Source organism: Ciconia boyciana, chromosome 3, assembly GCF_034638445.1.
Source record: "Ciconia boyciana chromosome 3, ASM3463844v1, whole genome shotgun sequence".
NCBI classification, from domain to species: Eukaryota; Metazoa; Chordata; class Aves; order Ciconiiformes; family Ciconiidae; genus Ciconia; species Ciconia boyciana.
This window is the reverse complement of record NC_132936.1, coordinates 49,906,768-49,918,897: the sequence shown is the minus strand read 5'-3', so window position 1 is coordinate 49,918,897 and position 12,130 is coordinate 49,906,768. Positions and strand designations below refer to the sequence as shown.

General features: G+C 43.1%; 1 protein-coding gene across 3 annotated transcripts in view; it reads left to right on the top strand.

Moving 5' to 3' along the window:
* Positions 1 to 5,971: 5,971 nt before the first annotated feature.
* POPDC1 (popeye domain cAMP effector 1) overlaps positions 5,972 to 12,130 on the top strand; it is a 33,763-nt gene continuing 27,604 nt past the window's right edge. For 2 of the 3 annotated variants that reach the window (XM_072855583.1, XM_072855585.1), the window contains exons 1-2: positions 5,972 to 6,235; positions 11,719 to 11,952. In XM_072855583.1, the coding sequence (XP_072711684.1) occupies positions 11,730 to 11,952 (223 nt within the window). In that variant the 5' untranslated portion in view covers positions 5,972 to 6,235; positions 11,719 to 11,729. Of the gene's footprint in view, positions 6,236 to 10,453; positions 10,631 to 11,718; positions 11,953 to 12,130 lie in introns of all 3 variants that reach the window. The other variant, XM_072855584.1, reaches the window with a different exon arrangement.

Genomic DNA, 12,130 nt, shown 5'->3' with positions numbered 1-12,130 from the left:
TAAAAACCAGTCATACAGCACCGCACTCTGCTTTTTACTGGGTCTCCATTTTCTTGTTCAGTTATGGCTTTTCAAAAACATAGTGTCCTTTCAGTATATATGTTCAAATTTTAAAGAACTAAGAAGTAATTATTAGTAGGAAAAAATACAATAAATACCGATATTCTGAAATCAGATATGGAACATAAAACATTTTCATACTGGCTTTGGTTTTACAAATTATTAGTGCTTTTCCCTTTACTGTAGTCATTGCCATTTTAGTTCTGAAACTGCTTTATGCGGTATATGTACTTAAGCTAATACTACATGCAAAAGCAATAATCATATATATATATTATCTGTATATTTATTGTGGTCTGTATCCCTGTTTTTAACTCTGTATAACAGTTTTGTTTGTTGGTTTTTTCTTTACTGAACAAAGAAGTATAATAAACATTCTTCAGAGGACTGGTCTTATTTATTAATTGAAATTAGAGGAATTTTTTTCTTTTAATTCTGTGTTTGTCTTCACTCTCACAGATCACTCAAACAGTAGCAAGAAGCAGTGGAGGTATAATATGACTCTGCACACATTTTGATAGTCATTTACAGCATGCACAGCTGAAGTCCAGTGTCTGCATGTAGGAAGCAGCATAGTTGGGGTGGACAGTAAATGCGGACCAGACGCTCCTTAGCGATTGTTTGATGCTGACTCCTCTGAAATGGTAGAGGAGGCAGCTAATCCAGAAATTGGGTGCTTATTATCTCCTTGAGGGTTATGCTCAAAACGAGGAGTATTTCAGAGACTCTTGTTTAGGACTGCTAGTCTGATCAAGTGCATAAAATGCTCCTGCTTGATACTTGGGCTACATAAACCCATTTCTGTGCATTTGGACCAAACTTGTGCATTCCTGGTTTGCTTTTTGCTCTTGAACCTTGTTCCCAGCATTTATTTTGGCTTACTGTCTTCCCCAGTATGTTCCTTCATGGGATTATCCATTTTCTCCCCACTCTTGCTCTCTTCTCTCTGTGTCTTTTTTGCAAAGAAAAAATTAACTTTAAAAAGCTACCTCATGCCCATTCACGGTTCTTCTGAGGTAATCTATTTACCTTTTCTTCCCCCTCAGAGTGTGGACTATTTTCACCCTCAAATCCTACATGCTTTCTCTGTCACCTGTTTAAATAATCCGGTAGACTCATCTTCTGCCTCCCCCCACTTCCTCTTTGTCCTCCTTCCTCAAGTTTTTAAGTTAGATTTTTTGATTTTTTTTTTTTTTAGTTCTGTCTGTCCTTCTGGATATGTTAAACAGTTGTTATTTAGTTCCTTTTTTACCTTGAAATAAAATTCTAAACCCTTATCAATAATTTAAAAAATTCCTAGAAAATGGTAGTTTTTAATGATGCTAATATGCAAAGTCCTGGAGATTCAAGCCTAGCCTTCACTTCTCAAAACCAGCCACTGATTAATATTAAAATGCACAGCTAAAAAGGACTAATACTGCAACAAAACATTAATTGCCATTGTACCAATACCCAAAAGCATGCATACATTTATACCCTGACAATATTTGCAATTCCTTTTGTTTATACAGACAGTCACGTAGGCTCACATAAATTCACAAAGATGTCCGCAGAGAAAACATCGTGAGCTGTGATTGAGATGGATTTACTTCAGGATCAGCAGAGACATCTTTGCGTGATCATTGTGAACTTTCTTTGTGCATGGAAGTTGTCCAAAAAGGGAACAGAGAAATCACAGCCAGTTCAACCAGCGCTGCCAAATCCGCTGGAGCGGGGACCCCTAATGGGCTGTCACCCAGCGAGGGGACAGATGCAATGCAAAAGCACCGCTTTATTACTCGTCTTCCAGTTATGTGTGAAGTAAGAGCTGCCTCACGTTAACCAAGAGCAACATGTCGATAGCAACTTGAGTCCTGGACAAGCGATGTGGTCAAAACCCGTCTCTGGCACTCCTCTGTTTCCAGAAACGAGCAGACCCGTTGGAGAGAGGCTCCACGTTATTCCCCGCCGCCATTAGCGAGCTGCCCCGGCAGGGCAGTGACAGCTGCACCATGACCCTGACCTTAGGAAATTCAATCGGTTTTATAGCAGCTCTCCTTTTTTTTTTTTGGGAACCATGTGATTTAGGTAGAGCAAGAGCAAGCGGGGCAGGCCTTTCCAGCAGCAGTCTCGGGAAACACACTTGTGAGCGGCTCGTAGGCTTGCATGTATTCATAGAAATCGTTCGCCGAGCAATTTCAAATAATGAACATACAAATTAAATTGTCAGCAGGAGACAGCTCACGCATAATTCAGGAACAGGGATAATTGCTAAGTGTGATTGAATAAATTGTGTACTGTGCACAGTTTAGATAACTTTAATAGCAAACAATTTTACTCTGCCCTTACACCTCAGGATTGTGAACCCTTTGCATATCTACGGCAACCAGTGCATCTGTTAAAACTTGGATACTTTGACAGTTCATTTTAGAAGGAAGTTGGCTCCTGGCTCCAAGTTTGCAACAACCAATTACTATACTATCAGTCAGACACTTGAAAGCCCTGGGATACAATGTTTTATATCTCAAATTCAAACGAGGTTCACAAATAGATAGCCTTTCTTGTATAAACAGGAGACACCCTCCCTGCAGAAGTGGCATGGGAAAAATTGCCAGACTATATTGTGCTACATCAGAAAGTGGCCGTCAGAGGGTCTGAGGTAAAAATGCACCAGAATGCACACAATCCTCTTAAATAAACCTCTGGAATATTAAAGAGCTGAGAGTATTTGTCATTCACAATCTCTTCCATACAAACTTCCTTCTAATAAAACGTAATTCTCAAGGATGCTTTCAGGTAAAACCCAAATAATTTTTTTCTGTGGAAAATATGTGTAATTTTTCAGTTATATGGCACATAATTTCAGCATCTGGGATGGGATTTGTCTCAGTGAAATGTGGCACTTCTGAACCATGGCAGCATATTTCATCCCACTCCAGACAGTTGTCAAACACACACAGGATTAATTACTTTCTAAAAGAGCCCCCTTGCATTGTCTATAGAGGGAGTTTAAAAGATTAGTTTAGAGCAGACATCTTTTAGCCTGTAGATGCTGAATACGCTTCCTGAAACTATAAATGGAAACATTTCATAGATCTCACCATTGTCTGAAAATAGCCCTGTCAGCCTGGCACATCTGGGATCCCAAATACAAAGCATTTGTTCTCTTTAGTGAAAACTTTGCCTAAAAAAGGCTGCGGAATCGGGCTCTCATTTGGAAGAGGCAGAGCGCTTGCAGTTTTACAGAAAGTTACTTTATCATCTGCTTAATCAAGTCTTTCAATGCCCAGCGAGGCTGAACTGAGCAGCAGGCGAGGGAGGCTTTGGTCTCAGCTATGCTTCTGAACTCCTGTCCGACCTCCGCTGAGCGACATCTCCCTGCATCGTCAGCAGGCCTTATTTCCCCTGTAATACAAAAGAACAGCCAGGCACCAAGAGGGTAGGGTCTACTGTCGAAGATCACGAAGCAGGTCAACGGAGATAAGGAACGAGACCGAGCAATTTGCAACATCCATGTGACATTTTCTACAGCAGACCATTACTGTGGAGAATAACTAAATAATTGGAGAAAGTACTTAAGCTATCGAGACTTTAATAGCAAGAGAGAGAAACACGACAGAGAGAAAGCCTGCATCAATGAACAGCTGTAATACCATTAGACCTGTCTCTGCTAACAAAATGCATCAATTCAACACAAATCTCTAAAAATTGATCTGGCTATTTGAAGCCAACTCCTCATCAATGTAGATGCAAACAGTTTTTATTTATATTAGCAGACTTCAATGAACTTGTGCTTTATTGACATAGATAGGAAGTTAACCCAACTTTTTAAGTCTTTACATGTCCTACATCAGTAGGACATCAAACTGATTTAATTAAACCAGACCATTCTCCTACAGTACATGAGACCTTGGTTTAAGAGAATAAACTGTACTTAATACATTCTACTTAGAGAATGTTTACGTTAGCTGTATAACTATAGATACTGTTATCTATGTTATCTAATATTATGTATGTAACTAAAGGTTATGTAAAATTATGGCCATTAATATCTGCATAGGACTATGTGCTATTATCTATATAAAATTGATGCTAGTCATTCTATTAGAGAAAGGAAGGTTTTTCTTCTATGCATGGGTGCACCCCACAGCACAAGACTAGAGCCCATCAGAGCCATGCCTATGCTCTTCATCTGCTTATGGTCCTCCTGGAGGGCCAGGAGATAGGGGCAGCTCTCAGGTCCTCCCTCATTTCTCTTTTTCTGCTGACAGCTGCAGTAGATGCCACTATCTATGTTACCCACACAGCCTTGGTTCTCACCGCTCCGCTGCGCAGGGGAAATGACATTTAATCACGAATATACTGAAATATAAAGATCCCAAGAGACCAGCTGCAATCAGGACTAAGTTTTACACCTTCATATGGCTGCAACTATTATTAGTTCATTGCCAAGCTTTCCTAACTAGGATTTTCTGCATGGGGCGAAGCAGATACCGTTTATCACCAAGGCTCCCCACAAAAACAGAGAAGACGTGGAGGGTAACAAGAGAAGTACAAAGACTCTATAAAAGACACAACTAGTACAGCAAACTGTGTTTCTCCAATGCATAGCATTCAGCAACATGCTAGGAAATGCTTACACGTCAGTCTAGATTTGTATAGGAGCCCTCTGACAGGCTGCTTTGTGCTGCTTTTGGAAGCTACTTGGCTTTGCTCCAGCAAGCATAGCTGAATATTATCAATCTCAAACACATGCTAGATGCTATCTCTCATGACCATGCCTGTGGCCATGCTACCCTGACTCGCTTTTCCTACCCTTTTTCCAGCTCGCTTACTCTGCATATCTCAGGAAAGAGCAAATACATCCATAAGAATAAGTGGCCAGTCAGAGGAAACAGTCCCAAACCAAGTCCTTCATAATAAAGTCATAATATAGTTTGGAAAATCAGGTCTTATACCATGCAGCAGGATTCATAAAAACCCTATTCATATGGCACACATCACTGGAAAGATCCAGATCTCTTCTCCAAGATGTAAAGGCAAGAACAACCATAACAAAGCTGGAGCCTCCTGGGACACATGTTGATGTGTATGTGTATAAACAGTTACCTCAAAAATGATTCCGGATTCTGTATTCTTCTTCCCAAAAATATTTAAGTATAATGCTGACCATACGCTCTCAGCTGCTGAACCCCCCCCAGGCACACGCTTTGTAGCTAGCTCATCAGAAGGTATTGAAAGAGATTTTCTGCCTTTGCAGTCCTCATTTATGACTGGGCTGGGATGCCCACAGGCTGTATCTGCAATGCCTTTCATCGCTGGACGACACACGTCGACATCCTGGAGATGAGGGCAGGCTTGGTGGCTACTTTGCCCGTTCCGCGAGACTGGCGGTGCAGGAGAGGGCTAGAGAGGACGTCGGTGGAGCGGTCTGCTGACACACGGGGACACAAGCGGCCCGCTTCGGAAGCAGGCATTTCTGGGGGCTGTCAAACTGCCACACGAGCAAACTCAGCGACATTTCTTAAACATTATGCTCGTGACAAAGCAACCACAGCAGGTGCCAAGTTGAGAAGAGCGGTTTTATAAAGGCTATCGTGGCTCCTTGACTCACCATATAGGGGAAGTACTGCTTGCCACGCGTTTAGGGGAGAATTCAGCTCTTCTAATTTTAACCACCCACGAGCGAGGCACGTTGCCCAAGATCTGGGTTCACTCCCCAGCGACTGGCGGCGCCTCTCTGGGGCCATTCACCCCACCTGCCTTAGATGCCGAAGCTGGGCCCTACTCAGCATCCGCAGGCTTCAGGCTGGGAGGGAACGGAGCCGACGCCCGCAGCCAAACGGGGAGAGCGGGGCAGCCCCAAACCCCCGGCCCCTCACGCGCCCCGCCCCGCCCCGCTCCGCCCCGCGCCCCGCCCCGCCCCCTGGCGGCCGCGCCTCGCCCCGCCGTTCCCCGCGGCCCCGCCGCCCGCAGCCCCCCGGGGCCGGCGGGAGGCGCCTGCGCGCTGCGGCCGCTCGGTGCCGGCCCCGGAGCTGGCGCCGCCCGCAGCCTCCCGCCGGCTTCTGCCTATTTTAGTCACAGCGGCGGCTCGGTGCCCGCGGCGGGGCGCGGGGCCGGGAGCGGCAGCCTGAGCCCGTCCCCGTCCCGGCGGGCGGGAAACTTTTCCGAGGGCGCGGGCAGAGGCACGGGGCAGGTAAGGGGCGCTCCCGCCGCCGTGCGCCGGCGGCACCGGGCGGGGAGGCCGGCGGGCAGGGAGGGAGCGAGTGAGCGGCCGGAGGGGCGGTTTACCTGGGCGGCGGCGGCGGGTGCTCCTGGCTGGCTGCGGGCGGCAGCGTCGTCGGGTCCCTCTGCCCCCGGGGCCGGGAGCGGCGGCAGGAGGGGTGGGCGCCGGGCTCCGTGGTGGACCTGCCCTGCCGCCGGCGGCAGCGCGGCCCCGGCCTTGGGCTCTGCGTCCCCGTGCGGGGGCTCGCAGTGCCTCGCTGCGGGCGCCGCTGCCGGGCGCGGTCCCGCCCGCCCCGGTCGCAGCCCCGACGGGCGCCCTGGGAACGAGGGCTGCGCCGGTGTCCCTCCTGCGGCCAGGCACTGCCTTGGAAATGGCTCTCCGGGGGGGAAAGGGACGGGTTGCTTGATTATTATTTTTTCTTTTTTTTGTATAAGCGATGGGTTTGGTGTTCGCACGTTGTGGGCTAAAATGAAGCTTCGGAGGCATGGGTGAAAAGCGGGGCTGCAGGGTGACGGCTGGGGTTGCGTCCCTCAGCTCGGGCTTCAGGGCATCTGTGCGCGATGCAGTCACAGCGGAGAGCGAGCTCGAATGCGGTTAACAAACTTCCATTGCATAGCACAGCTGTGCTGCTGTTGTGTTGAGCGTACGTAAGAGTGCTTCCCATGGTATGGATATTTTTGTTACCTATGCAGAATGAAAATGTCGTTAAATTTTGGCTAGAATAAAGTGTAGAGTGAGACCGACAAATTTCTGTAGTTAATGATACGTTTAATGGAAATGAACTTGCCCCCAAAAGTATATTGAAATACGTCTTTTCTTATCCACTTTTCCATTCACTCCTACTTCATTATAAAAAGGAAACTGGTAACTTAAACTGTAATTAACTTAATTATGCTAGCACTAATAGTTTGTCTTCAGCTCACAAAAGCAAAGAAATTGATTGTCTAAATTCTCTATGCAGCTTTTGTGCTACAAGACCATAGAAAAGTAGTTAAAGTTCTGCAGATACGATTAAAAAAAAAGCCAGATTTTTTTTTTCCAATTCTCTTTTTTCTTTAGACACAAAATCCATCTACATAAATGATGGACTGTAAAGTTGCAATGACTGTAAAGTTATACAAACATACTCAAGCAAAGCTTTAAGAAGCTCACTTGAATAATGTTGACCAGTAAAGCTGTGGGATGTGAATAATCTCAGTAAAGTGGATGCCGACGTGAGTGGGACACTCAGCATTGTCCCGTATCAGCTTGGCTGACGTGTTCTCTGACTAGAACCAATTGGTGTAGAATTTTCTTCTACGTCTGTCTTCTGTGAGTGTTGTGTAGGTATCCATAAAACCCCTATTTTTTTTTTTTTTAAAGGCATCTTTGTGTCTGAAGATTTAGGGACTAAATACTTTTGGGAATGGTTTTCAGAAGCTTGGCCCCTTGTATAAGGATGTCTTGAGCATAGAAAAATCCTAGAGTAAGCTCACCTCATTTACATTCTGAGAATTTGTATTTTCAGACCTAAAAACGTGATCTATTACCTTAACTCTCTGTCAAATTCATGCACAAAAAAAATTAATAGGCTTTGTTGTTAACTATACTAATTTCTGATGGATTTAATGTTAAAGTGTCACTGAGTGGAGTTTAGTTCGATATTTGTTATTTTTTTTCTGTTTGGACAGCAAATTGGCTTGAGTTTTCAATCAGCTGACTTTTCAAACTCTCAGTTTGGTAAATCTAAACCCATATGAAAGAAAAATTACTGGATATTAAAAATATTCTTTTAATTATTTGTATTATGCTCCATAAAGCTTTCATTTCAGTTGACACTATTTCCTCAATTTTTCCAAAATTATTTGACCACGTTGGTTGCATTTTTAACTTCTGATATTAATACATGTCTTCATGTATGGAAGACTTAAGCATAGGACTTCGAAGTCTTACACTGTATTAATCCTTAGCACACATAACCCTAAATTAAAGTTTTAAAGGCCTGATTCCATACTTCCAAAATTAATTTTTGACTCTCTGAGATAGCAGGGGGTAGGAAATGACAATTGCTTGTTCATCTGTTGAACAGCAGATTTTTTGCTAATCCTTCAATATTATTTGACAACAGTAGACGTTAGGACTAAAGAATTGATCTAGAAATTAGAGATGTTGTTTTGCCTATTTGTCTTTCTGGTGTTACCTGTGGATAAACATTTTAGGTTAGAGCTTATAATTCTGCCTGCCTATTTTGTTGGTGCTTGAACAGGTTCCCTGGTTGAAATTCACGGGCAGCTCTCCTTCAGAGCTGGTGTCGCAATCTGTCCTTGTGTCGTTTTGCAGATAGCATCGATCTATTTCTGCCAGCTTTAAAATACCATCTTGACAGAGAAGTTCAACAGCTTTCCACTGTTTTCCAGTACGTTAGTGGTGCTGCAATGTTTATTTGTTAGTAGTAAGTTAGTAGTAAGTTAAGTTCAAATGTCATCATATAAAGGCTTCAACGTATTAAAGACAAAGCTTATAAAAAATGGAGGTGGCTAGATTTAGGTTCCTAGGTTCTAATTTAGGCAACTAAGTAGGTGGCCTAGACTTTCAAAAACATTGAACATCCTGTTGTTACAACTGTGGACTCTATTGTCAAAGGCTTTAAATGACTTGCTCAACACTTGATGGAGAACCATCTTCCCATTATGACAGTTTATGGCTGGTGGGTTGTGGTATCTGTATCTGTGGCGAACAGGAGACCACAGATTGTTTTGGCTGGGTTGTGAGGAGAATGAGGTTGTTGTGTTGTATCATTGATTTGGCTCCTTGGGTTTCCAGTCTTCAAACGTGTGATGCTTTACAGCCGAGTCTTAAAGAGTAAGGTAGCCTCTCTTCTCCCAGCGATGCAGTACAACATTTGCTATTAAAGTCAAAAATCTGGAAAGCCTTTTTGATTTATAATCAGATGCAGCTGAAGTTACTTGTTGCGGCCCATTTTGATCTTGAAGTGAGTTGATGGACTTATGGCTGGTTCTGTATCTGTATGTGAGTTTGGTTGCCTCTACTCCTTCTGTTGGCATGTTAAGTGGTGCTTTTATGGGCAGATGACTAGGCAGTGAAAGACTGGATGTAGATAGAAACTCAGCTCATAACTTTTTGCAAAGGATCTAGAGATCCTGCTGTTCCGGCATAGGGAGTTTTATATTGTTTGAAAACAACAGGAGCACAATGATGAGATGTGTGTAGGATGAGCACACACAGTCACCCAGTTAGCAATTATCTTCTGTTCGTCAGCGCATTAAAATGCCAGTCCTGCAGCCCCGTACGGGCTCACGCTTCCGCTCGTGCGTGAGCGGCTTTGTCAGGGCAGTGGAACTGCTCTCGTGGCTCTGTCGCTAAACTCATGCAAAAGAGCTGAAAGAAAATAGGAGCATGTTTGGACAGTGCCTGTATGATAGCTGGACCATGAATTTGTTTGGGCACCATGATTATTAGTAACAATTTAGTGTAGAATTTTTCTGTGCCAAAACCCCCACATTTTAATTAACCTTTGTGAATAACTGATGTAGGAATGAAGAGAGGAAAGTGAGCTTTTAAGAAATAAGTGAATTATGTATTTTGGTAAGAATTAGATATTTTTTTTCTTTTAAAATCAATTCTATGCAGATATGGATAGCACTATGTCCGTGCTAGTGTTTGATCCTGCAAGATGGCTCTGTGTGTTCTGTAGCATGCCTTAGCTGTGGCAGGCTGTGGGCATCAGAGAGGAGCTATCAGAGGCTTGAGGTTTTCTTTCTGATTTCTTTCTTCCCACTACTTTAAAAAAGGGTTTAAAAGACTGATTAATTTCAGAAGTTGTCCATCTTGCTTATGCCATGTACACAAGTTGATTGGGGGGGGAAATAATAAAAAGAATGGAGGAAGCAACTCAAAATTACTTGTCAGCCCAAGAAGCACTCTCAAGTAACAGAGCAATGCTGAGTGTATTCCACTCTGCAGGAAATATTGAGTATATTAACGGTGACTCAAAATCATCTGCTGAGCAGATGAATTACATGACAGTTAGTAAGCACACATGGCAGGGCTGTGCACTGTCTCTACAGGATTTACTTGAATGCCAATCCCACCGTGTTGTGTGTTTTGGAGCCTGTTTGCTCAGTGGTACGCGCATGTGTTTCATTAACAAGACTCAAGCAGAGCTCCATATGGTCTATACTGCTGCAGCAGTGGGGGAGCATACGTGCCTCGCTGGAAGCAGGGCTCTCCTGTGTTTCTGACAGCCCGTCTAGGAACAGTTGTGTTCCTTCATCTGGGAACTGCTCGGGGTTGAGAAGGCCTTCTGGAGTGCTTGTAACACTGACTGCACTTCCCTAGAGACACCGGCTTTTAAGATTTTTAAAGGTAATGTCTTGATCTTCCAGTTTCTCTTTGTAGTTTGTTTTTAATAGTAATTTTTTACTTTTTATTGGTTAGATATTTGCCCACAGATATATATATTTTTTTCCTTTTACTTGGTGTGAAAAGAAAATATGCTAGATTTATTACAACAACAACAACAAAAAACCTATGTATTTTTTAGATTAGGAATCAGCTTTTTTTATCTGTCTTGTTTTCTCCAGGAGTTCTACAGACAACCAAAGGGCTTGCAAGCATGCTCATACTAGGTAGACCAAGTGATTTCCCTGAAAGACTGGCAACCTTGCCATTACTTAGCAGCCTGGGCATCTCCCTTTCTGATTTGGTAGCGTCTGATCAACTAGGCGGAGAAACAGTAGTTTTTATTTACTGTTCTCAAAAGTGGTTTGGGGTTTTTTTGCCTACTCTGGTTAACGTGTGCAAGATGATATGTGGCTTAGGAGACCTTCAAATGATCCTGCAAATACTGCAAGAAAGCCAGAAGTTGAGACTGTCTTTGGTTTTGATTTTTGTATGGATTGTTGGCTTTTTTAATCAACCAAGCAGCACGTGTTCCTCCTTTAAGACCTTCCATTCCTTATTTAGAAGAACAGCTTTGTATGCCATAAAGGAGACATACTACATAAGCTTTTTTTCTTTCAATTCTTATCTAGGTTGTTAAGTTGTCTTAAATATTTTACTTTGCCTAAGATCGTGGACCCATGTAATAAATGGTAGACTGAAATGTGATTTTTATTTGTGTAGAACTAGGAAGAATACATAGGATGCTGTACTGAGCAACGACAGTCATAGTAGCTAGTGTTCAAGCAGTGTTGTTTATGTGCATATGGTCCAAATTTTGAAAGGTACCATTCTTCAAGCCTAGCACTTAAGTGAAAGAGATAGTAAAGCATTACTGAACTATAGATCTAGCTTATCCTTTTAAAGCATTTGTGGAATTGTTTTTCCTATGAATGATAACGGAAAATATATCCTGTGAAGAGAGAAAATAACCCTAAAATCCATGTGTATGTCTAATATATTTCAGTTTAATGCATGGTGATTTTTTTTTTTCTCTCTCTCTCTCATTGCAGGAGTCTCCAAGATGAATACTACAGCAATGAGCCCACTCACTGTTACTCCATTAGGTTTTATTCCAGGCTTAAAAAATGCCACCCTTGTGCCTTTCAATGAGACTGCATGTGAAAACTGGAAAGAGATTCATCATCTTGTTTTCCACGTGGCAAATATTTGCTTTGCAGTTGGACTGGTTATTCCAACTACCCTGAACCTTCATATGATTTTTCTGCGAGGCCTGCTCACCATAGGTAGGAGAATTATTCTAGAGAGATTTGTGACCTTTCTGTGACAGAAATAGAAGTTTGTGACCATTATGGAGCTGGTCCCTTCAGCCTATGATGAAATTACAGCCCATATTCATGGTCATTGTACTCTGCTGAGGGTGTTTTTGGTGTAAGTGGGGGTCTGTTCTGACCCTGACATACC